Consider the following 24,016-nt stretch of genomic DNA (forward strand, 5'->3'; position numbering starts at 1 on the left):
ATTAAAAGCAGGTTTTGGTGACCCAGATAGAAGATGGGAAAAGACATGGTTAGGGAAGTGTTAGTTCTGAAAGCAGAGGGTGAAGAAAACAGGAAAGTATTTATTTTCTAGGGAAGTGTTTTTGTGGAAAGTAAAGATAGAATAAAGAAAAGAAATGAGATAATTCACAGACATGAGAAAAGTCTTCAGAGCAAGGTTAGATGAGAAAAGGGGAAAAGAAAAACAGAAATGAAGTCAGTCCCTGGGGGGCATAATGAGAGCAATTGATTGTGAATTTTCTGGCAATTTACTGAGAGGAATGGTGCCCTCAGCCAGAAAAGAGGCAAATAGAATTTCATATATAGGAAGGGAAAAAAAGAAAAGAAAAGAAAAGAAAAAAACAAAAGAACCCTCTGCCGCCTCCATCTGAGTTAGTAGGGCAGGAGGCTGTCTGGACACATGTTTCATCAACTCATTACACACTAGGGATATAGGAGGAAGGGAGCCCTGAGGAGTCTGGGCTGAAATTTGACTGACATAGGGAGAACTGAAGACGAGAAACACAGGAACGAGAAAGAAAACTCAAACCGCGCAGGGAATTGAGAACTCAGTGGGATTTGTTTATTTATTCAACAAGCAAAAATCAAAATAATTCTAAGGATTAAAATAAGCCCTAAGGAATGCCAGTATAAAGTGGAGAAATTAAAAACCTAGACAGAGATAAGAAGCATGGGTAACTTCTAAGGACAGCGCTATGGATGCGCAGAAGAGCGCCCTCTAACGGTAGGGGTTGTGGTCGGGGACAGGGAAACCTACTACGTGGTTTAGCTGGGGCCGGATGCGTTGGTCAGGTGACTATAAGGATGGAAGTCTCTTTCAAAGAGAACAGCAGACGTAGGTGCTTTATCATGTGTGGTCCAACATCAACAGTATCAGCTGTTGGAAATGAAAATTCTCAATTTGAGGCAATGAATGCAGACCCACTGACACCCAAATTTGGGAGACGAGGTCCAGCAATCTGTTTTAACAAGTCCTCTGGTGAGTCTGAGGTTGGCTCACGTTAGATTGCCAATGACACAAGCAAATCTTTAGAAACAGCGAGAAACATCGTCCTATCACGTATAATAGAAGTTTTTTTTTTAATTTTAATATTGAGCATGCTTTAATTTCACGTATTTTTAAATTGCATTTAGTGCTATGAATACAGAGTTCTCATAATGTAAAACCCCACATAACTAGGACATAGATCAAGAAATAAAGTATTGCCAGCATCCCAGAAGTTCTCTTCATACCCCTCCCAGGAATTATACCCGATTCTCTACTCCCAAAGATAAAGACTCTTCTGAATTTTTATAATTTAGCCTTCTTTTTCTTCATTTGATCTTTATATGAATGGAATTTTGCAGTATGTTGTCTATTCTGCCTACTTTTTTATTCATGTTATTCTTGCGAGAGTAGCTTTAGCTAAATGCATCACTGTGTGCTTTTCAATTGCATAAGCATATCAAAATTACGTATCTGATGTAATGATGACTGACATCATTTGGACAATTTCTAGTTTGTGACTATTATGAAAAATTCTACTGTAAGCTTTTTTGCACTTGTGTCTTGTTTCTCCTTTGTAAATGTATATCTATGCATATATGCATATATGCATATATATACATATTTATATTGCATATATGTATACAAATTACATATGCATATCAGTGGACTTTGTAGTCATGGTTTATGTATTTGTTAAATATTAGCAATTAATAACACATTGTTTCCAAAGGGGTTGTGCTAACTTAAACTCCAGTTTGTACATATGAAACTTCCCTTTTCTATGCAAACACGCGTCACTCAGCATATCACCCATTTTTATTACAGCCACTCTGGCAACTACATAGTATCATTTTATTTTAGTTTAATTTTTATTTCTATATTTACTAATAATAGTGAATGCTTTGAACCTTTATTGGGCACTTGATATCTTTTTGGCAAAAAGTCTAAAATTTTTGGTCATAATTCATTGAGTTGTTTCATGTATATACAAAAACTCTTTAGAGAGTTTGTATAATATGTATATCACAATATATAAATATGCATACATATAATTTACATATTTTATTCATTTGTAGGAGTTCCTAAAATACACTATTCACTAATTATCAGTGTTAAAAATATTTTGTCTCATTTTCTCTCACTTAGTTTTCAGTCACTCAGTGGTGTCTTTGAATAAGTAGATGTTCTTATTCTTCATAAAATTTTAATGATTTGTGTAATATCTAAGAAATCTTACTTTCTAAAATTTCTATTGTTTTACCCTTCACATGTAAATATCCAATCTGGTTGTACTGATAATTTTTGTATGATATGAGATACGGGGATGGATTTCAAACAATTTCACTTCATGATCCCTCAGATTTATAGACTTTTATTTCTATTAGTGTGACCTTATATTCATATATTTTCTAAAATTTTCAACCTTAGGATAGACTTAAGTTGGTTGTGTTTTATTACTGCTTTTCAATATCAGTGAAATTTAATTGCTCATATTTTACTTAAGATTCCTCCATCCTTAGGCATGGAACTGAAATTAAATGCTATGCTCAGTAAGGTGTTTGACTCCAGGTTCAGAATAGCTTTGTGAGATGAGATTAGAAGATTTACATTTTCCTCTGTTTAGAAATATGCTGTCCAGGACAGAACCACTAGCACCTTATGGCTATAAGTGCAAAGAACACACTTTCTCACTTCAGTTTTCAAAGTCTCACTATAAAAAAATAAAATAAAATATGACATTAATAATATCATATATTGATGATTATTGAAATAATTGTGTTTGGGAACAATTAGGGGTAGATTAAGTGTATTATTAAAATTAACTTAATAAACAGTGGTTTATTTTTTTTAATGTAGCTACTAGAAACTTTCCAAATTTAATCGGCATTTTATTTCTTCGAACAAGGCTGTTGTGGAACATAATGAATCCAATTTTACACTTTTGACAAACTTCAATGATCCAGAAAACTCAGGCTCAATGTCCTTTTGGGTAGTTCTCTAAGTATTTTCTTTACAGATTATGTTTTGTGTTATTGGTATGGTCAGTCATTCTGTATTCATCTGTGTTAATTTTGTGCATGCTTTTCCAGTTTTCAGTTTTTCCTAGTATAGAATTATTAATTATTATGTTATACTTCATTCTCCTTTTAATACATAGAATCAAATATATGTATATAAATCACCATTTTAATATTCTGAATGCCAAATAAATATATTCTTTAAGTATTTGATAAGAATTACTGAAAGATTGACTTTAATATTTCTTTTCAAAAAACATCTTATTTTGCTCTATCAATCCATGAATTGTAGATTTCTATTTATTCTCCTTCTACCAGTGTCTTTGCTCCAGAGAGGATGTTTGCTCTACTTTTCAACTCTTCCTTTGAAATACTGACTCTTTTCACACGTATGATCTCATTGCTTTATTTTCTCACTTTCTCTGAGAAATGACTAAGTTTGTCTGGTATTTAGGTGTTGACATGCTTTCAGCCAGAAGTTGAGCAGATTCCTGTTCAGATCTGTAAGGCTTTGATTAAACATGAAAATGAAATTAGATTTACAGAGGTTTTACTTTCCTACCTAATTGGAGAGACACTGATTGTGACCTTGAGGTAGAAACTTTGAGTATTAATGGCAGATCTTCTTTCCTTGTCTTTCTGTTAACACCCATTTGTTGTTGCTAGAAAATAGTTTTCTAATTAGAAATGAACTTTCTCTACTAGAAAACTTGCATTTATTGAATGAAAACTTATCTGATGGATGGTAGTCTCATGCATCCTAAGCTAAAATTGCTCCCTGGGCTATGTGATCTACATTATTTTTTTCAATATGCTCCCAAAGTCTGATTTGGATTCCTCTACACCCTCCTTGTACCCTAACAGAGAGTTCCAGAAACAGTCTGGACTTCAGCTTCCTGCTGCTTTGACTTTGAGAATTGTGAGTAGATTTATTTTAGAGACCATATCCATTTGCTCCTAGGTAACTTTTGTTCTTTTCATGACACATATCTCTAGGTACATCTTGAATGAAATTTTATATTTTGTGCATCTTGCAAAGTTTCTGAGGAATGATACGGGATTGGGTGTATTTCTTGAACTACCCTCCCTGTGCCTCATTTACCCCCCCCTGTAATGGACATCTCAGTCAATTTGGGCTGCTAGAACAAAAACTATGATAGACCAGGTGACTGATAAACAACAGAAGCCTACTCCTCCCTGTTCTGCAGACTGGAAGTCTAAGATCAGGGTGGGCACATGGTCAGGTGTGGGTGAAGGCATGAGGGTTGCAGGCTGCCAGCTTCTCGTGATGCTGTCATGAGGCAGAGAGCAGAGAGGAGGGCTCTCAGGACCTTGTAAGGCACGAATCCCACTCATGAGGGCTCCATTCTCATGAGCTCCTCTAATCCTAATTACCTTCCAAAGGCCCTACCTCCTAATATCATCACATTAAGGTAGGGTTTCAACATATGAATTTGAGAGGGACACAAAATTTCAGTCTTTAATAACGGATATAATTATTCAAGTAGGCAGATAGCTAGATATGAGCAGAGAAAGGGGGACACAGGCCAAATGGCAGGAATTGGGCAGAAAGGAGGGGCACAGGCCAACTGCAGGAAACCATACATCATGTAAGCACCAGGGGTCCCTGGGCAGAGAAAGAAAAGCAGGAACCTCTGGACTGATCAGTGGCCACACATTCTGGGGTGACAAGAGGCCTGGAGGCCAACAAAAAGGTAGGAAAAGACAGGAATCTCCATTTTCCAAATGTAACCTTTTGCTCATTATGCCCTCATTTCAATAAAATTAGCCTTGCAGATCAGAAGTACCCATCATGCACTGATGCCATGACACTTCCGGTCCAGACTAAATAAGGACAAAAGGTGGAGTTGGTATGAAAATCAAGGAATAGGATCCCAAACCCTTCTGTCCACCCATTCATTTTTATACTCTGTGTAACCAACCTGCCAAAGGAACTCAGGGCAGCTGCTCACCTGAGCCTGCCCACTCTCCCCTTGAGAGTGTACAATCTATCCCTTAATAAATTCTCATGTTACTTTCTCAGTGAGAGTCACCTGTTAGGAACTTAACAAAGCTGATATGTTTAGCTGCTAAAATTTCATGCCATGAAACTGAATTAATAACATGAGAATAAGGGTACTTAAATAGTATTTGCTAAGGCATGCAAAAAGTGAATAGCTTAAATAGTTTTTCATTTATCTTAAATACCTAAATACCAGTATTTCACCTGATGACTTTTAACATAGGTGAATACTAAATATTTGCAGCAAATACCCTTTCATATTTTGAAGCAATTCTTCATCTTGACAAATTCTTCAAACATGAGTCAACAAGTTGGCTGTCTTTCTTGTTTTCTCATGTTTTTTACTTATTGCACCTTTCTAGTTCTTGAGCAGAACTAGCAGCCATTTCTTCCTTTCTCTTCCCACAGGAATGAAAGGCCTGTCACTCTCCTACGTGATGACATTCTGTGTGGTCTGTCCTTAGAGTGTAACAGCTTCATTCTTACATGAAAGTAGACTGAAATGAATTTTCATGGATAAAACGTTCGACTAACTGCTATGCACTATATTACACCGAATTGCTTTAGAAAATTTTGACACTTCATTAGAGGAGTGACCTAAAAAACTTACTAAAATCATAATAAAATATTGTAGTCTAAAATGATCTTCTCTTTATTGTCACTTTTTAGTGGATATATGCACCTTCTTAGGAGAGCAGAGCTAGTTTGTTTTATAGAAGCCCCATTAAGATTACCATTAAGGCAAAATGTACTTAGATGATTTAGTAGAATTTCTGCTTAATAGTTTAAATTATGTGGACAATGTGTCTTATATATGCATGGCTGTATGCATATTTTAATGTCTGAAAAATGAAAAGATGTATCACCTACTTTTGCATTTGCCCTCTAATTCTTTTAATGCTGAATAGATTTTTTAGTGCCCTATATTTTGATATAATGAGGTTTATTTTCACATGGTGAATCATTCAAATATTTTAATATACTGAAGAGATAGAAAGAGAGCCTGTATATTCTAGGCCATACCAATCCATGCCCACAAATGATCATACTTTATTTTAGTTCTTAATGTTGGTCCCTGATAGTTCCAATATATCCACTCTTTTATTTGTTTGCAGATAGACCATAGTCTATTTTATTTATTATCTTACCAAAAGCAGTAAATGGCAGCTGAAACATTCTACTACATTTGTGTCTTCCAACCACTTCTGCTATAGGTGTTGAGAAAGCTTGCTTTTCAGTTTCTCTCCAGTTGTATCAGGTGATACTTTATAACATGAATCATCACCCTTTCACCCTTTCACATTTCCTTGGTGCCCACCATTCAGGAAGCCAATACCACGAGTTTTAAGTTCTTATTATGGCAGAACCTCAACTTTGGTAGAGTTTTCGGTGGTTGTCATTGCAGGCTAGATTTATGTTCACTTGACACTTGGCACTTTCACTCAATGTTTTTCTTACACCAAGGTCATTGGAAGCTTGGTGCCTCCTTCCCAAGTGGTGACTCAGGAATCTAGACTGCTGAAATATGTGAGGTGCGCCAACTAGAGCATGTGGCTTCCAAATGGCCAGTGAAAGAAAGATGGGGAGAGACGGAAGGATGTGTATTCATACTCAGAGGCTTTGACTTGGACTGGACACACAGAATTTCTGCTAGGAGCTCACTGCCTAGAACACATCCAGCTCATAAAAATGGCTTAGAAGTTCATGTCGCCTTTGGAATAACAGATGAGCTTTACTGTCTCCACCACATTGTTCCAAAAATTGCGGTTGTCATTAGTGAGATGTCAGCTGGGGATCAGACTGATGGCTGACCCCTCCCTCACTGTTCAGTGGATCGTTACTGCTCCTTTGGTTCTGTGCCCCAGCCCCTGCTGCTTCGCACCAAGTCTGTACAAAAGTTTCTTTTAAATTTCCCACAGCAAAGCTAAGTCCATAAGAACTTAGAGTCTCTCAAGGGCATTATAAGTGGGAAAAGAAAAGTCAAAGAGCCACATATTACTTGTATAACATTATTGAAATGATGAAACTATAGAGATGGAGAACTTAATTAATGGTTGCCAGTGGCTAAAAAATGGTAAGGGAAACAGGGACGAGTGAAGCTGTAACAGGGTAACATAAAGGAAATCTTCGTGCTGATGAAATAGTTCCCTACCTTGTTAGAGGCAGTGTTACCTGAATCTACACATATGATAAAAGGGCACAGAGCTGTACCCACACATCGTACTAATGTTGACTTCCTCGTTTGATACTGCATTACAGTCCTATGAGATGTATCTGCACCCAGGACTTCTCAGTACTATCTTTGCAACTTTGTGTGAATTACTTCAAAATAAATACTAAAAAAAAAAAAAAAAAAAAAAAGCACATTTCACTGTTCACTATTTTTCCCTGTGGATTACTTTGGAAACTGCCACCACAGATATGCACAGAGGTATATTTATACATTGAGAGATTTTGTTTGTTTGTTTGTTTGTTTGTACAAGATGCCAAAGTAACATTTATTTATTTATGTGTCTTTTTATATTTTACACATGATGTTTTATCCTGGGGTGGGAATATTGGACTTGCTACCCCAAAAGGGGAAGACCTGGGTTCCTGTCTCACCTGAAGGAGAAGAATTCAGACAGGAGGAAAAAAAGTGCTGTGTAGTTAAGGATTTTATTAGCATAGGGACAGTACACCTCCAAGAACGGGAGGCAGGCTGATCTAAGGGCAGATAGCAATGGCCTTTGTTTGACTCTTTTGTCTTATACCCTCACTTAGGGGTGGCCTTTTGATTGATTGATGGCTTTGCCCCTTGAGTGGTTAATCATGTTCGCCCCCTTTTTTAAAAAATATATTTTTTGTTGAAGTCTACAATGTTGTGTCAATTTCTGGTGTACAGAACAATTCTTTAGTCATACAGGAATATACATATATTAGTTTTCATATTCTTTTTCACTATACTACAAGGTATTGAATATAGTTCCCTGTGCTATACAGAAGAAACTTGTCATTTATCTATTTTAGTATAATAGTATCTGCAAATCTCAAATTCCCAAATTATCCCTTCCCAACCCCTTCCCCCCCGGTAACCATAGGTTTGTTTTCTATGTCTATGAGTTTGTTTTATAAATATGTTTGTTTGTCTTTTTTTTTCTCTTTTAGATTCCACATATAAGTGATATCATATGGTATTTTTCTTTCTTTTTCTGGTTTACTTCACTTAGAATGACAATCTCCAGGTCCATCTATGTTGCTGCAAATGGCATTCTTTCATTATTTTTCATGGCTGAGTAGTATTCCATTGTATAAACAGACCACAGCTTCTTTATCTGTTGATGGACATTTAGGTTGCTTCCATGTCTAGGCTATTGTAAATAGTGCTGCTCTGAACATTGGGGCTGCATGTATCTTTTTGAATTAAGGTTCCCTCTGGATATTGCCCAGTACTGAGATTGTTGGATCATATGATGTCTATTTTTAGTCTTTTGAAGAATCTCCATACTGTTTTCCATAATAGCTGCACTAAACTACATTCCCACCAGCAGTGTAGGAGGGCTCCCTTTTCTCCACACCCTCTCCAGTATTTAATGTTTGTGGACTTTTGGATGATAGCCATTCTGACTGGGTTGGAGATGATATCTCATTGTAGTTTTGATTTGTATTTCTTTGATAATTAGTGATGCTGAGCATTTTTCCATGTGCCTATTGGCCATTTGTCTGTCTTCATTGGAGAATTGCTTGTTTAGATCTTAGTGGGGTGTTAAAGTCTCCTACTCATCAATTTCTCCCTTTATGTCTGTTAGTATTTTTTTTGTATATCTAGGTGCTACTCTATTGGGTGCATATAAGTTAATAAGCATAATATACTCATCTTGTACTGCTCCTTTGATCATTATACAGTATCCTTCTTTAACTCTCTTTATGGCCTTTGTTTTAAAGTCTGTTTTGTCTGATATGAGTATTGCTACTCCCACAGTCTTGTCATTTCCATTTACATGAAAGATCTTTCCCTCCTCTCACTTTCGTCTGTGTGTGTGCTTCACTCTAAACTGGGTCTCTTGTCGGCAGCATATTGTAGGCTTTTGTTTTATTATCCAATCTGCCTCTCTGTGTCTTTAGATTGGAGCATTTAGTCCTATTGACATCTATAATAATGTTAGGTGTGTGTTTACTGCCATTTTAAACTTTGTTTTCCAGTTGATTTGGTATTTTTTCTTTATTCCCTTCTTTCCATTTTTGCTTTCCTTTTCAGCGGTTTGATAATTTTCTTTTGTATTGGCTTGGTTTCTTTTTAGTTTTTGTGACTCTACTGTGTGCTTTTGATTTGTGGTTACCCTGTTTTTCAAGTATGTTAACCCCCTACTATATCTGTTTGCTTTAGGACTGATGGTCATGCAGGCTCAAACACATCCTAAAAAAAGAAGAAAAGAAGAAGGAAAAAAGAGAGAACAAAATCTTTCTTGCTCTCCCTCTCTCACCTTTTTATGATTTTTATATTCTTTATTTTTATGTATTTATTTTTATATCTTCATGTTTGTTCTCTTACAACTCAATGTAGTTATCACATTTCCAATTATGGTTTTCATATTTCTGTAGCTTCCTGTTTCTTTACTATTTAGAGCAGACCTTTCAGTATTTCTTTTAATATGGGTTTAGTATTGCTGAATTCTTTTAGTTTTTGCTTGCCTGTGAAATTCTTTATTTCTCTTCTACTATAAAGGATAATCTTTCCAGATAGAGTACCCTAAGTCTCAGCTTCTTCTCATTCAGGACTTTGACTATATCTTGCCGCTCCCTTCTAGCCAGTAGTGTTTGTGTAGAGAAATCACCTGAAAGCCTTATGGAGGTTCCCTTGTAACTTTGTTTTTCTCTTGCTACCTTTAAAACCCTTTCTTTCTCCTTAATTATAATATGTCCTTGGTGTAGGTCTGTTTGAGTTCTTGTTTGGGAATCTCTGTGCCTCCTGCACTTGGATATCTGTTTCCTTCCTTAGGTTTGGAAAGTTTTCAGTCATGGTTTCTTAAAATACCTTTTCAATCCCCTTTTCTCTTTCTTCTCCTTCTGGGACCCCAATTATGCATAAGTTGGAATGCATTATATTATCACATAGGTCCCTTATATTGCTCTCACTGGTTCTTATTTGCTTTTCTGTCTGCTGTTCTGATTGATTGACTTCTGTTATCCTTATTGACTTATTCATTCCTCTGCCTTGTCTAGTCTGCTTTTGACAGCTTTTATCTTGGCTCTTATCTCAGACATTCATTTAGTTTTCTGTTTTTAATTGGCTCCTCTTTATAGTTTCAATTTCCTTTATAAGCATTCTCTGTCTCTATTGATAGTCTCTTTTAGTTCCTTCAGTGCATTGATCATGCCCTTGTGAAAGTCATGATCTAGTAGTGCACTGAGGGCTATTTTTTTTTTCTTTTTTTTCTTACCAGATTTTCTGAGAATCCTCTTGTAGTTTGAAATAAGAGACACTCTGCCAGAATTCATTAGTTGTTCTGCGTGATTCAATGAGTTTGTAGATGTAATTGTTGGTGTATTTGTAGGAGATGGCAAGTTGTGAGTCTCTCTACTCTGCCATCTTGGCTCCTCCCCCGTCCCTACCCATGATGCACACAGAAAAGCCTGGGGTAGGGGATGGTGCCTAAACCACAATGCTAATCACATTACAATGAGCATTGGGTCACAACTAGGTTACATCCTTGTTGCTACCATGCAGTTGTGGCTGTCAGGTTCTAACTGGTTCCTGCTGGCGCTCATTTAGAGGAAGTAAAGCCCCTTTATACTGGAGGCGGGAGTAACACCATCTTCTGGACCACTCACCCTCTCCTCCACCTTATCTGCCTGGTGCATCCACTTATCTAACTAACACATCCAAGTCACTAAACAAGCAAGAAGATAAACAAATAACAAAGACAAAAACCCATGGGTTGGGAGGAGTATGGATCATTGTTTAGAGTTGCTACAATATATTACCTAAAATTTCCAGAGAGGAGAGACCATCCTCTCTCTCTTCCACCTCATCTACCTGGTGTCCCCACTTATCTAAATGCCTAAAAGACTAATAATAACAGTCAAGTGATTTTTGAGTCATAATCTCTTTTTTAAAGAACAAATCTAGTGGGCATGTGTTGTGATTTATAATAGGATTAAGTGGAATGCACACTTTTTTATTATTAATCTGCCATTAATCAACCAACAGTCTGACATGTTGGAAGTTGCTTGACCTCTAGCTAAGTGAGTTTTTCACTTCAAAAAAAACTGGATAATAAAGACCTTTTATACATCTCAGGTTTATCTTAAGAATTTTATCACATATAATGAATGCAAGTGCCATGGAAATGCCAAGCATTACATATATATGAAGTAGTATCATTCAAACAATTCTTCCCATGATGCTAACTAACCTTAATGTCTTAAATATAATTAAGTTTTATTTCATATAAATATTTAATACAATAATATGTTAGTATATCACAGCATTGAGAAATACATATTCATTCTTATCTGTGTGATCATAATAATTATCTAGTTACTAATATCCTGAAGTTAGACATTGAGTTATTTTAATGTAACATTGACAATGGTGAGGTCATTCAACATTTTATATTGCCTTTATATTTTAGAATTTGGGACAGAATCCAAACTTCAAATCTATTAACAGTATATATACTAAGTGTTCTTGTTTTTGTTTTTGTTTTTGTTTTGGCTTATATATTGTTGCTAAGTAACAATAACTAGAGTTTTATATAAAGATTTTTTTTCCAATGAACATGTTATATACTTCTTGGCCTTGGGTTATAGAGGGACTGGTTGACAAGGTTTATGAACTTGAAGTACACATATATATTTTTTAAATTTCTGGATAATTTCTGGAGGCCAGGTATGCCATTTTTAGCAGGAAGTCAAATATCCATTCAGCTCTTCCCAGTATATATGAATTGTCTATTCAGGTCAACAAGAAGTAAAAGAGTATGCTTTGCTTTTGAAGCCCAAGACATAACAGATAAGGCGAAGCTTGTCAAGCCAGTCCTGCAGGTAACTTTTATTGCCACTAGGAGGTGCCTAATGGTAACATGCTGACCCATCGCTGACAAACACCTCTCAACTCTGTGATGAAACATGGATTGATCTTGATCTTATGAAAGCTGCAGTGGGGCACCAGATTTAGGCCTTAAGGTCACTACTTTATTTGTTCTATTCACACAATCTTAGGGTGGGGATTAGTGCAAGGCAGGTGACTTTCCTGGGGCACAAATTTAAGAAGATACCCACTCTCACATTGCGTCCAGTGCCAAGAGTGCATACGTTCAACTCTGCTGTTGGTAGACAATGTGAAAACAAGTAAACTTGGCCACAAATCTAGTTTCAATACGTCTGAAAGAATTAGAGTCATATGATACATGCTCTCCAGTCCTAATGGAATTAAATTAGAAATGCATGGCAGAAAAATTTTAAGAAATCTCCAAATATTTGGAGATTAAGCAAGTTTCTAAGACAACCTGAGTCAAAGAAGGAATTACAATGGAATACACACACCCATAGCATATCAAAATTTATGAAATTTAGCTAAAACAATGCTTGCAGGGAAGTTTATAGTTTTAAATTTCTACATTAAAAAAGAAAACTGTGTAAAAGCAATAGTCTAAGCTTCTACCTTGAATGGCTAGAAAAAGAAGAGCACACTGAACCCAAAAGACAAAAAAGAAAGGATTAATGGCAAAATCATTAAAGCTGCCAAGACAAATTGATAAAAACAAACACTGGCTTTGATAAAAACAAAACTGACGTATCTTTAGTTGGACTGACCAAGAAGTAAACAAGGGAAAATGTAAATTGACAGAAGAATTTGAAAAAATATTGTAACCATGTGTTATGATAAATGTTAACTAGATTTATGGTGGTGATGATGTCACAATACATACAGATACTGAATCATTACATTATACACCTGAAACTGACATAATGTTATTTGTCAATTATATCTCAGTAAAAAAGTTAAAAAGTGGAAACAACCCAAATGCTTACCAACTTGTGAATGAATAAACAAAATAATGTGTAGTTTTGAATTGGTTCTTTGGCAATAAAGAGTAACAAGGTAGTGACACAATGTGAAAAATCCTCAAAAACTTTATTCTAAGGAAAAGAAGCCAATCACAAAAGATAGTATGTTGTTATTATTCTATTTGTATGAAATGCCCAGAAACAGCAAATCTTTAGAGACAGAAAGATTGATGGTTGCACAGGGGGTGGAGCTGGGGACAAGAAGGGACCGTAAAAGAGCTCTTCTTTGGTAGTGGAGATGTGCTAACACTGGTGCTGAGGGCCCAGTAGCTTCATACATTTGCAAAAATTACTGGATTCTAGATTTGCGATGAGTGAATTCTAAGCTATGTAAATACACCATGATAAATGTGTTAGAAAAGATTTCATGAACTCTAGAGCCTTTTCCTATACTAAGTTGGCTGCACATCTATGTTCATATTTTCCTTCTCTGTATTTGTCATCTTTTAAGGTCCATCCTGTGAGGAGTCAGTGGAACACTGTGTTTCTCAGTCTTGTTGGAAAGGAGGAATTAGTCAAAACGAGAGCTCTGCTTACATCGGGGAATGCCTGGAAGGATTTCTCAATCAAAATTGTGAAACTGATGTCAATGAGTGTTCACTGATACCATGTCATAATAATACTGACGGCATTCATATTCCAAAGGTAAGGGTGAATCTATCATACAAGGGAGATATTTGAAAATATTTTTAGTCATTACTAACCTGTGTGAAAAGTACAAGTAATTAAAGTTCTAATTAACGTATTATGATTTTTGTATTCAGAAAAAATCAGAAAACTGCTTAACTTGTTCATTTTCATTTTTTCCTATTTTAAATAGAAACCATAAATTCAGAAACAATCTTCCATTTCATCTTTTTTGTTCTTCTGCCATAATTCTCCCATGTGAACAATGTAATTGTGTAAACTTTCATTTTTAGTAATTTAAAAGCAATTTTTGTTCATTATTTGATTATATTTATCATTATATTTTAACTTTTTAATTTAATAGTCAAAGAAATAAGACTAGGAAATCATTTAATAATTCCTACAAATGAATATCTTTCCTTTTAATAAGATTCATTCTCGAATTTATAATATGAATTCAAATTCATATTTTAATGGCTTCCTTACATGTCTGGTGGTTGATGCTGGTTGTCAGCCAGGTACAACAATTAGCCAGAACCCTAAGTATAACTTCTCCATGTGACTTGGTCTTCCTCACAGCATGGTGGCTGGATTCCAATAGCGAACAGCCCAAGACAATCAGAGGTCTTTTAAACTTAGCCTTGAAAGTCACAGCACTTCTTTTCCCAGAGTCACAGCTTGCTTACACTCAAGGAGGGAAGTGTGGTCCTCAACTCTCAGCTAGGGGACGTGTGGAAATACCGTAGTAGAAATAGGCTGTGACATGGGAAATGATGTTGGGATATTTTGGAAAATAGAATCTTCCACATTATAACTGAGAAATTCTACTACCTGCTTAGGTAAATAGTTTTCTCCCCTCCCCATGTAAGAATCCATTCATTATATATGAAATACCTAAAATATTTTTGTAAAAAATACCTTTTAATCTTTTCTAGGATATCATATGCATGTGTTTACCAATACTGACAGGCGAGCTTTGTAAGCGACTTCAAACACCACACGGGTCATTTCCTTGCAAGACCAATGCCACAAGTATAAAATATGACAAAGATGACCATTGCAGGTATGATTAATTAATTTCCTATTTTTAAACAAAAATATATGAATTTTAAAACCATGTGGACAGAAATAAAACAATGTTCTGTTTTAAGCTTAAATTTTATTTAATGGCTTACAATATTTTATTTCCAAATGAAGTAGAAAAATGTGAGTGTGTTTTTATGGGATATTTAAATGTTGTGGTATTGGTTTTAAATAAATGCTTGAGAAATTCTCAGACATAATTTGAACATACAGTTATAAAACATATATTTTGCTTTATGATGGAAGTTTGTAGGATAACTGAATAATATTTGAAGGTCTAGAAAGAAGAGATGATGGAAGTATCCACTGTATTATTTCTACTGTACACATACAATGTTAATATTATATTTTGAAAGTATAGAGTAATTATCTCTTTCTGTCATTCACTAGACCTCAGCTGGTAGTTTTCATTTAGGATTTTTAGGCAAAGTTTTAGGAAGCAGTGCCTTATTTAAATAAAAACTTGCTAAAAATTACCCACTTGTAAATGACAGAAGTGACCTAGTTATCTGGGCTTATAATTTTAAACCATTTTAAATAACTTTGTAGATCCTTTCTCACACCGTTAAGAAGTACAATTTGTACTCTTCACCCTTGCTTGACTTTTATCCAGCTGCTCAAAGGAAGTTCTTTCGGGCATTACTGAAGGGCAGTAAACAACCTCAAAATTTTAGAATATTCATAAAAGCAGAAAATTAAAAGCTCTGGTACAGGAAAGCCTTAAAAGACACTGAAAAGAAACTTTTCATGTGCATCACAGGTGTAGAGTGGACAGTACTTCCATCAATTTCAAAGGAATCTAAACACACGTTTACAAAAAATAAGAAAACATATTCAGTTGCTTAAATTTGTACATTTTCAGAAGAGAATGAAGAGAAACTTCATCATTTCAGTATCTTAGGTCTTACCCATCCCGTGAAATTAGTGCTTCAATCTTATATTCACTCACGAATAAATCCGTCCTTTTAAAAATAGGGACTTTTTAATTATAATTTCTAGCTCTAAGCCTTATAGTGCTAGTATATTTGTGAATCTACTTAGAAAAGTAATCTACCTTTAAAGATATGGATAGCATTATATAAATGGGGTAAATGTACCTTTATATATAAAATGTATTCTTTATCAAGTATGATACTTTTATTGGCCCTTATTAGCATTATTCTGGTTGTCTAAGAAGCTTTGTTTTGAATTTTATCATCAAAGGGAAAACTCAATAACTAGAGGTATGACTGTCATCTCTCAGTTTATTTTTCTATTATTAATAAGCTTAAAATTATGCAATTTGATCTTGAATGCTTTGTAAGGTGTGCTTTTGATAGGATGAGTGTTATAGAAATGCAAGTTAGATTTCTCTAGGATGGATGAATTACATCAAGTAGGTAACAACTTGTAACAACTTTGAAATGAATGAACAACTCATGAAATTAATATGAGCCACTATATGTGTCCTAATTGTTGAGATTGCCCATATTCTTTTAAGAATTTACATTAAGCACAACGCACATTGTGCTCATTTGAATCTACATAATTAAAATCATTGTCTCTTCCTTTGGCTAAATTAGACTCCTGGTTAATAATAGTTGATAGGAGATATTAGGAAATATTAGGAAAGTGACAGGAGAGTAAAAACCAAATTGTTTCAATGGGACAGAAATAACACAGTCTAATTCAAACGAAGAGTGAAAATCCGAGCTCAGAAATCAATAAGAATGTAGTGAAATTTGAAACACAAAAACAGGATTTCCAGCACCCAAATTCTCATCCCTTCTGCAACTCACCATGGATAGTTAAAAAATGTGTTAACTTTGACTCAGATGAAGTGATGGTGATGTTATCAACATAAACTAATAAAGCATGAAGTTAAAACAGTGACAAAAACTAGTCTGGAAGGCTATTCTTCTTTTCTCAGAGGAGATTAAGAGAATCACTGAAAATAAGAAAAATAAAAGCCCTTTGACTTCAATGCCTTTAGCAAAAGAATTATCTGTGCATTGTTATCTTAAAACTGTATAGTTTTTCTAAAAGTGATTCTCACACTAGCTGCGCCAGAGTGTAGCTGTTTTAGACTCTCCTGAAGAGCTGTTTAAAACACAAATAGTTGTCTCTTGCCCCTAGAGTTTCTAATTCAATACATCCTGGTGAGGATTGCAAATGTGTATTTCTACCCAATTCTTGAGATGCTGCACTGAACTCAAACAGCACCAGTGCGGAAGAGCCTCCTTTATCTTCTCAGCTGCTATATCCACACACGTCAACCCAAGCGTTTGCTCTTCTGTTCTGAATCTGGGGGGAAAGGTGTGGAGTTGGGGAAGAAGTAAAATGAAGAGAGGAGAATAGAAATGTGGTGACCATAGCAGTTTCTCTACTTGCACAGATGGACGGGATCTGCATTCCTATGATTAGATGAGAGAGGAAATAAAAGTGCTTCCTTGAGAAAGACACGAAGACATTAGACATAAGAATTCAACTGGCATCTCATGACCACAAACAGCACAGTGTTAGACAGGAGTTCATTTTCACCTGCGCCTACAAACTGGGAGCAGGGAGGGCACAAGTGCAATCTGATGGGAGAGGAAAAGGGATAATTGATGTCTTGGAGTCATCAGGCAGGTGGAATGCAAAGTAGATGATTCTCTGAAATTACTGAAGGATGTGTTAGTTGGGAGTGCTAATAATTTGAAAATAAAATGGAGCTATAGTAATTGCCGAGAATGGAAGAAATAACATAAGAATATTGAAAAGTCTCTCGTAATACAAAAACACTCTTCTACAGCAGTAGAACAAAGAAAAGCAGAACAGATGAAATGCCCAGCCATCAAGAAACTTACATTCCAGCAGGCAGGTGCTGCTCTGAGGAATCAGTCCGGCTCCTTTTCCTGGACTGGAATATTGTTGTATGATCCCAAGGGAAGACACAAGGACACCAGTGAGGAAGGTGCTATGTCATCCATCCTAGAGATGGTGGTGACTGGCATCACCACCAGGAAGTCATACGATGGTGATAATTAAGGGCCAGATTTGGAATATATTTCTAAAGGGAAGATTCAATATTTTGCTGAAGGACTAGATGTGAACCAAGAGATAAAAAGAAGTCAATGATAATGCTAAGGTTTCTTGTTTGCTCCATTGAAAGGTTGAAATATATTTCTCTAAAATGAGAAAATGTGTGTAGAAAGAAGCATGGCTGGGGAGGGTGGAAATCAAGAAGTCAGTTTGGACATGTTGGCTGGAATATCTAATACAGCTAAGTGGAAACACTGAGAGAGGCATTCAGGTGTGTCAGTTTCCATTCTAGAGGAAAGGTTTCAGTTTCATGTGTGCATTTCAATGCCAGCAACAAAGACGTGGCATTTAAAACCAGGAAACTGGATGGCATTACCTTGAAGGGAGCTTGGACAGGGAAGTGGGAGGTCTGCAGACTGAGACCCTGGGCACTCTTACATTTGAGAGAATTCAAGGACAGGAAAATAAAACTGAAAAGTGGGAGTCCAGTGAGTTGAGGATAGAAAAATCATCACAGGAAATAGAAAATATTCTAAGAATATTAAGACAGCACCAACGATCTTAAACTATGTGGCTAGATATTGTTAGAGGAAGTGAGAATTGATCTTTGCAAATGGAAATAAGGATTCCCTTGAAAAGAGCAGTTTGACAGAATAGTGGCAAAAAATATTGGGTAGACCCAGTTTACAGGTGAATGGAAGGAAAGAAATGGACTTTTCCTATAAAAGGTAGTAGAAATATAGAGTAATGGAGTGGCAGCTGAAGGACATTCAAAATAGGTCATCTTTAAACAGTAGGAGAGATGGGCTGGGATGTGGCACACAAACAGAGGAGCAGGCTTAGGCAGGACAGCAGACACTACATCAGTTACAGTGGAGACAAAGCATAATATTTGTACTGATTCAGGTGTTTTGAATATGTGGGGTTGAATCATTCAGAAAGTATCTACTGATGGTTCTATTTCTCAAGCAAAATAAGAAGTAATGTGAAATGAAGAGGTGTGAAATTGTTATCCACTTGAGAAGGAGGAAAACGGACTATTACTGATACGCAGCAATAAGGGTCCCCTTGAAGCTGGTGAACACGGATTTAAAGTGCGTTCAGTCTACAGTACAGTGCAGCATCCTCAGATACGTGTCGTTATTCACATGTTCACATGAAACAGCTTGGGTGTCGAATTCAACTAAAGTTGGGTCTCGATCGGGCTATAATAATGGAGAGAAGGGGGCAGAGGATTTGCGGGCATATGCAAGAAGTGAGTGTAGGAATGGACCACATAATTTAACTCAATAAGTAAGAGTATATGGAGAGACTAAAAGACATTTGAGAGTTGGTAGGGGCAACGGATTATGGGGTTGAAGAGTTGTCTTCAGAGCATGAGAAGAAGTGAGCTGAAATGGAGAATGAGGCTGTCGATGGAGCGTGAGATCCTTGACATGAAGATGATAGCAGGAATACCATGTGCGATGGTTTGGGAGAACGGAGAGCACTGCGGTGGGAGTAGGTTGGAAGTAGAATGAAGACTGAGATCTTTGAGCTGAGATGGTCTCCTCCTCTGAGAAGCTAGGGTTCTAACTGCATCAACTCTGCAGATACTGAAATAACTAAGTGAGACTGGGATTGTATCAGAGGTAGGTGTGATGGGCCAGTTGTCAAACACTGAAGAATTAGAATGAGACAAACGCCCAGGAGGGTTAGCTGTTAAGGACCGCACAGGAGGGGACAGGGGAGGCACCATCTTCAAATAACTGCCAGGTTTAAGCAGGAGGATGGAACATGATTGGGAGGTTCCTGTGGTGAATGGCGATCAGGGGTTCAGGCTGGTGGCCTCAAAGATGGATCAGAGTGGGGCAGTTGTGAGAATTGGTGTTAAGTCAGGGGTGTAGGGCTGATCAGGTGCTCAGGAGCTCAACAGACAGCTCGGAAGCTCCTCCAAAGGCAATGCTGAGGCTCCGGGTCAGCCCTCTGAGGAGTGCAGGGCAGTGGCCAGGGGGCATCAGGACCCGGCAGGCAGATTCTGAGTTCTCAGCTGTGCACCAGAGTGGGAAGGTCCTGGACCACTAGACCACATGAGGGCTAGGAAACACTGCTGATACCGCCATCACACACACACACACACACACACACACACACACTCTCAAGTACACATGCACAGAGACACACACTTACCTATTTTAATATTTACTGAATGTAATGCCTCTAATATTTTGTATATGTAAGATGATCACATTCTGAATATTTGGAATGAAATGAGGAAACATAAATCAGGAAATCGATATTAATGAAACTACTCAGTGTCTTTCTCTTACATCAGTTTTTTTTTTTTCTTCCAGTCTGAAACTCAGCCATTTAAAAAGGTATTTATTGAGAGTTAGCTTTGTAAAATATGCCAGAAACTTGATACTGGAAAAATAAGCAAGTACTATCCTTTAAAAAAATCAACTTTTTTTCTATATATAGATTTTTGCTTTCTGAACCTTTTATTTTCTCCCCTCAAATTCAAAGATATTTCCTGGAATAATGATGTTCTATTTTATTCTGTCAGCTTACTGTTTTGTTTTGTTTTGTTTTTTTGTCCTGTTTCCTCCTCACGGAGTCACAATTATAGCTTGCCCAACTTATCTGTCAATTCAATGTATTAATGTACGTTTTTTTCCTCAAGTCAGTTTCAGCATTTCATTAGTCTGTATGACGTATCACTACGTCAGCCCTGAGTTAGGGTTTTCAGTTTCTGTCACAAGTCAACCTACTTAAGCATGCATCGTGACTTTGAAATAGAGTGTTGTACCACAGAAATGTATAGGTCGACAGATTTCCTTTCAACATAATAAAGTTACATTTTTACATTAATTTTGGAAAAAAAATAGCAATCACACTTTTGGATGCGGAATTTGTTAATTAATGGAATGTTTCCACTTGCTTGTTCACTAGTTCTTAACTAACAGGAAACTTCAATCTCTTGGAGTTAATTATCTCAAAAGCTTGGTGGCTACATTTTTCTTTCCTTGCAATCAATAGCCATATGTGTAAGTCTAACTTTCCCTTTCAAATAAATCATTCCGAAATTTAACTGAAAAAAGGTTTGTTAAAGTTTAAACACAGTATTAACATTTCAGATGATGGTTTGAACCTCTGTTACAATTGAAAATACCTGGGACACCATTGACATTTTACCATCAAGAATAGCTTCTGCCACTATGAACATAATTTTGAATTCCCTGGGGATTGGTACAGAAGTCACCCTTACCTCTGGCCCCCTAGTGGTTCATTTTGAAAATACATGTGTAATCCTTTCCTTCATTAGTCCTGGACCTACTCATTTCCCTGTAAATAATAAATAACAAAACATCACAACAGAAGATAGTACAGAGCTATGTCCGTAAAGTTTGAATTAGCACCATGTACCTCTACATCTTTCAGGGGACACCTGGCCAAATGAATCTTAGTCCCAGTCTTCTCTGCACAGCCTCCAACTCTTCAATATCCTATAACCTTTCCACTGTTCCCTCAGGCCCTCATTTTGTCAGCAGCAAGTTCTCCAATGCCACATTCTCTTTGTATTCTTTCATTTCTTTTTCTGACTGAAACCTGAGGACCTGTAGTCCTCTTGGGTGGCTCTAGTCATTTGTTGCCACATCCACACCATTTCTCTTCTTCCTCAACAGCCTGTCCATGTTCATCAGTGGCTATACTGTGGACCATTCTCTCTCAGGCTCTGTTTCTTTCTCCCAAGGCTCCTTTCAAGTATCTCCTCTCCTTTTAGCTCCTGTCCATCCCCAGGCTTGTGTCCCTTTCTCTACCACTGCTGTCATCATCCTTCATGACATCAGTATCTATCTTGGAAACCTACCCATCTTGGTTGCTTAAATCCTTTGACAATTACTTTATGTTTTTTTTCCCTCCTCCTCCTGATCTTGGTCCATTTCCCATGGTCATGTCTTTTAATTCATCATGACCTGTAATTACATGCCCTGTAACACGTTGATTTAAATGTTACCACTCTCTGATCGTCACTTCATGTACATCAAGCTCACTCAATCACATACTCTAATATTGAAATTAGGTAATGTTTCCTACCACCAGCAGGCACCTCTAGCTATCTGATGGAACTTCCTCTCCTCTGCTCATCACCCTCAGCAGGTCCCCATTTACCTTTTTACAAAGCATACCTGTATATTCATTCTCAAATTCTATATCTCCCTTGTTTCTTGTTCTATTCACCTGAAAACACCAAACCAGTTTCATTCTGCATTCAACCACGTCAACTGGTGTCCATTTCCATACAAACCTGATGTGGCATCTCACACTTCATACATTACAAAGTAATGGTTGATTTTCAATCCTAGGATTAAACTTGCTTATCTGTCAGTGTTCTTTATTTGATCCATGGTTTCTTTCATTTCTTTGTCTCTCAGTCTGCTTCTGGTCTATCAGTAAATCTTTTAAGTTCCCCATAAATATATCTCATGTATATGAACACTTTTATCATTACAAAGTTGACTCTCTTGTTAAAACTACCAGAATTTCTCATCTGGAAATCTCATTAGCCTCCTACGTTCCCTCCCTGCTTTGACTCCCCATTCAAGTGTATGTAGAATGGTGAGTGAATGTCTCTTTGAGAAAGCGAGTGTTTGGGCAGTGGTTTGGGTGGGGTGATGGGACATGCAGCTATCTCGAGGAAGAGTGTTTACAGCAGAGGGAGCACCCCATGCAAAATCCCTGGTCTATTCAGATCCTACTCATGAGGCCAGTGTAACGAGTCAGGACCAGACAAGGGGAGGTAGTGAGGACGGACAGGAAAGTGGAGATGGGGGCAGCTGCTGACCACGCACGACACTTTAAGGTGGTTGACTTTTACTCTAAGGTAAATAGGAAGTATAGCAGTGTTGCTGGCAAATGGATGAATTATTTTACCTATACTTATAAGTGATGCTTTGGCTGTCGTGTTGAAGGAAAATTGTAGAGAAGGACAGATAGATGCGAAGAGCTCAGTTAAGAGTGATTGCAGTAATCTGGGTAGGAGGAGATACAGAGATTCAAAGCAGGATGGGAGAGGGGACGTGGTAAGAAGTGGCTAAATTATGGATAGACTTTTAAGATGGACTTTATGGGATGTTCCCTTATACTGGTTTGAGTTAAAGAGAAAAAGAGTACAGTTAATGACTATAGTTTTTAGCTGAGCAATTAAAAGGCAAAATTGCCATCATTTAAATGGTGAGAGCTGCAGATAAAGCAGAATTGAAATGTTTTTTCTTCCTTATCATCTCTTTTGTACACAAGAGAATGTACTTGTTTTAAAAATCGCCACTCTCCCTCAGTGGGTTCCTATAACATTTAAATAAAATCTAAAGTACTTTAAATGCATATCATGCTAGCTGTATTTTGTCTCTGCCTTTCCCTTCACCATTACCTTCTACCACGGTGACTCTGATTGCTCAGTTTCTGCCACTTTGGTCTACAAGAAGTTTCTTGAATACCTTAAGTATCTGCTTCAAATCCCTGTATGTGTTGGTTTTCTATCTATGGAACATTTTAACCAGAAATTATGGTACTCAATGTTCATTTCATTTAGGGTTTTATTCAAATACCATCTCCTCAAAGGTGTCTTTCCTGTTGCATTTAATAAATATTCCTAAAATAGCTCTTCTCAACTACTTTTTCTGCTTTAACCTGTCCTTATTTTTAAAATTTTACTGCCCTTATCTCAGTCTATCATTATATTTTATGCATTTATGATTTTCTGTGCCACAGTCTAAGCATACAGTGAGCCAGAGAAATTGCTGTTTTAATATTTTTAATACTAACTTTCTGTCTCCTAGGATGGAAGTATATCGTGCTCATTTGAATGGCCAAAATACATAAACTTGTTCTAATAACTGTATTTTAAATTTTGAAGAACCTATACATTATGTCTTGAGATCTGGATAGTTACTCAGTTGTCCAGTTTGTGCCAAAAAGATAAATTGATGAAACGAGTGGTCTATTGTTATACATTTGTCTGTGCCCATGTGTCTCAGACTGAGCCTCGAGCAGTACTGCAAAGCTTCTATTTTAAGAATGTTTTTATTTACTTCAAAAGCTTTTCTCTAGGAAGTGGAACATGACAGTGTTGAAACTGATACAAGTGAGTCTGCATCAGATTCTTGGTTGATGAATCCAAAGAATACAAAAGTAAACACAGTGT

The 24,016-nt window shown here is 36.7% G+C and overlaps 1 protein-coding gene across 1 annotated transcript in view; it reads left to right on the forward strand.

Annotated features, from left to right (window-relative positions):
- The window catches only part of EYS (eyes shut homolog), a 1,185,765-nt gene that overhangs the window by 68,446 nt on the left and 1,093,303 nt on the right, over positions 1-24,016 (forward strand). The window contains 2 exon segments of the mRNA XM_032484469.1: positions 13,571-13,764; positions 14,682-14,809. Of these exon segments, the coding sequence (XP_032340360.1) occupies positions 13,571-13,764; positions 14,682-14,809 (322 nt within the window).

The sequence above is a fragment of the Camelus ferus genome, chromosome 8, assembly GCF_009834535.1.
Source record: "Camelus ferus isolate YT-003-E chromosome 8, BCGSAC_Cfer_1.0, whole genome shotgun sequence".
Taxonomy (NCBI): domain Eukaryota; kingdom Metazoa; phylum Chordata; class Mammalia; order Artiodactyla; family Camelidae; genus Camelus; species Camelus ferus.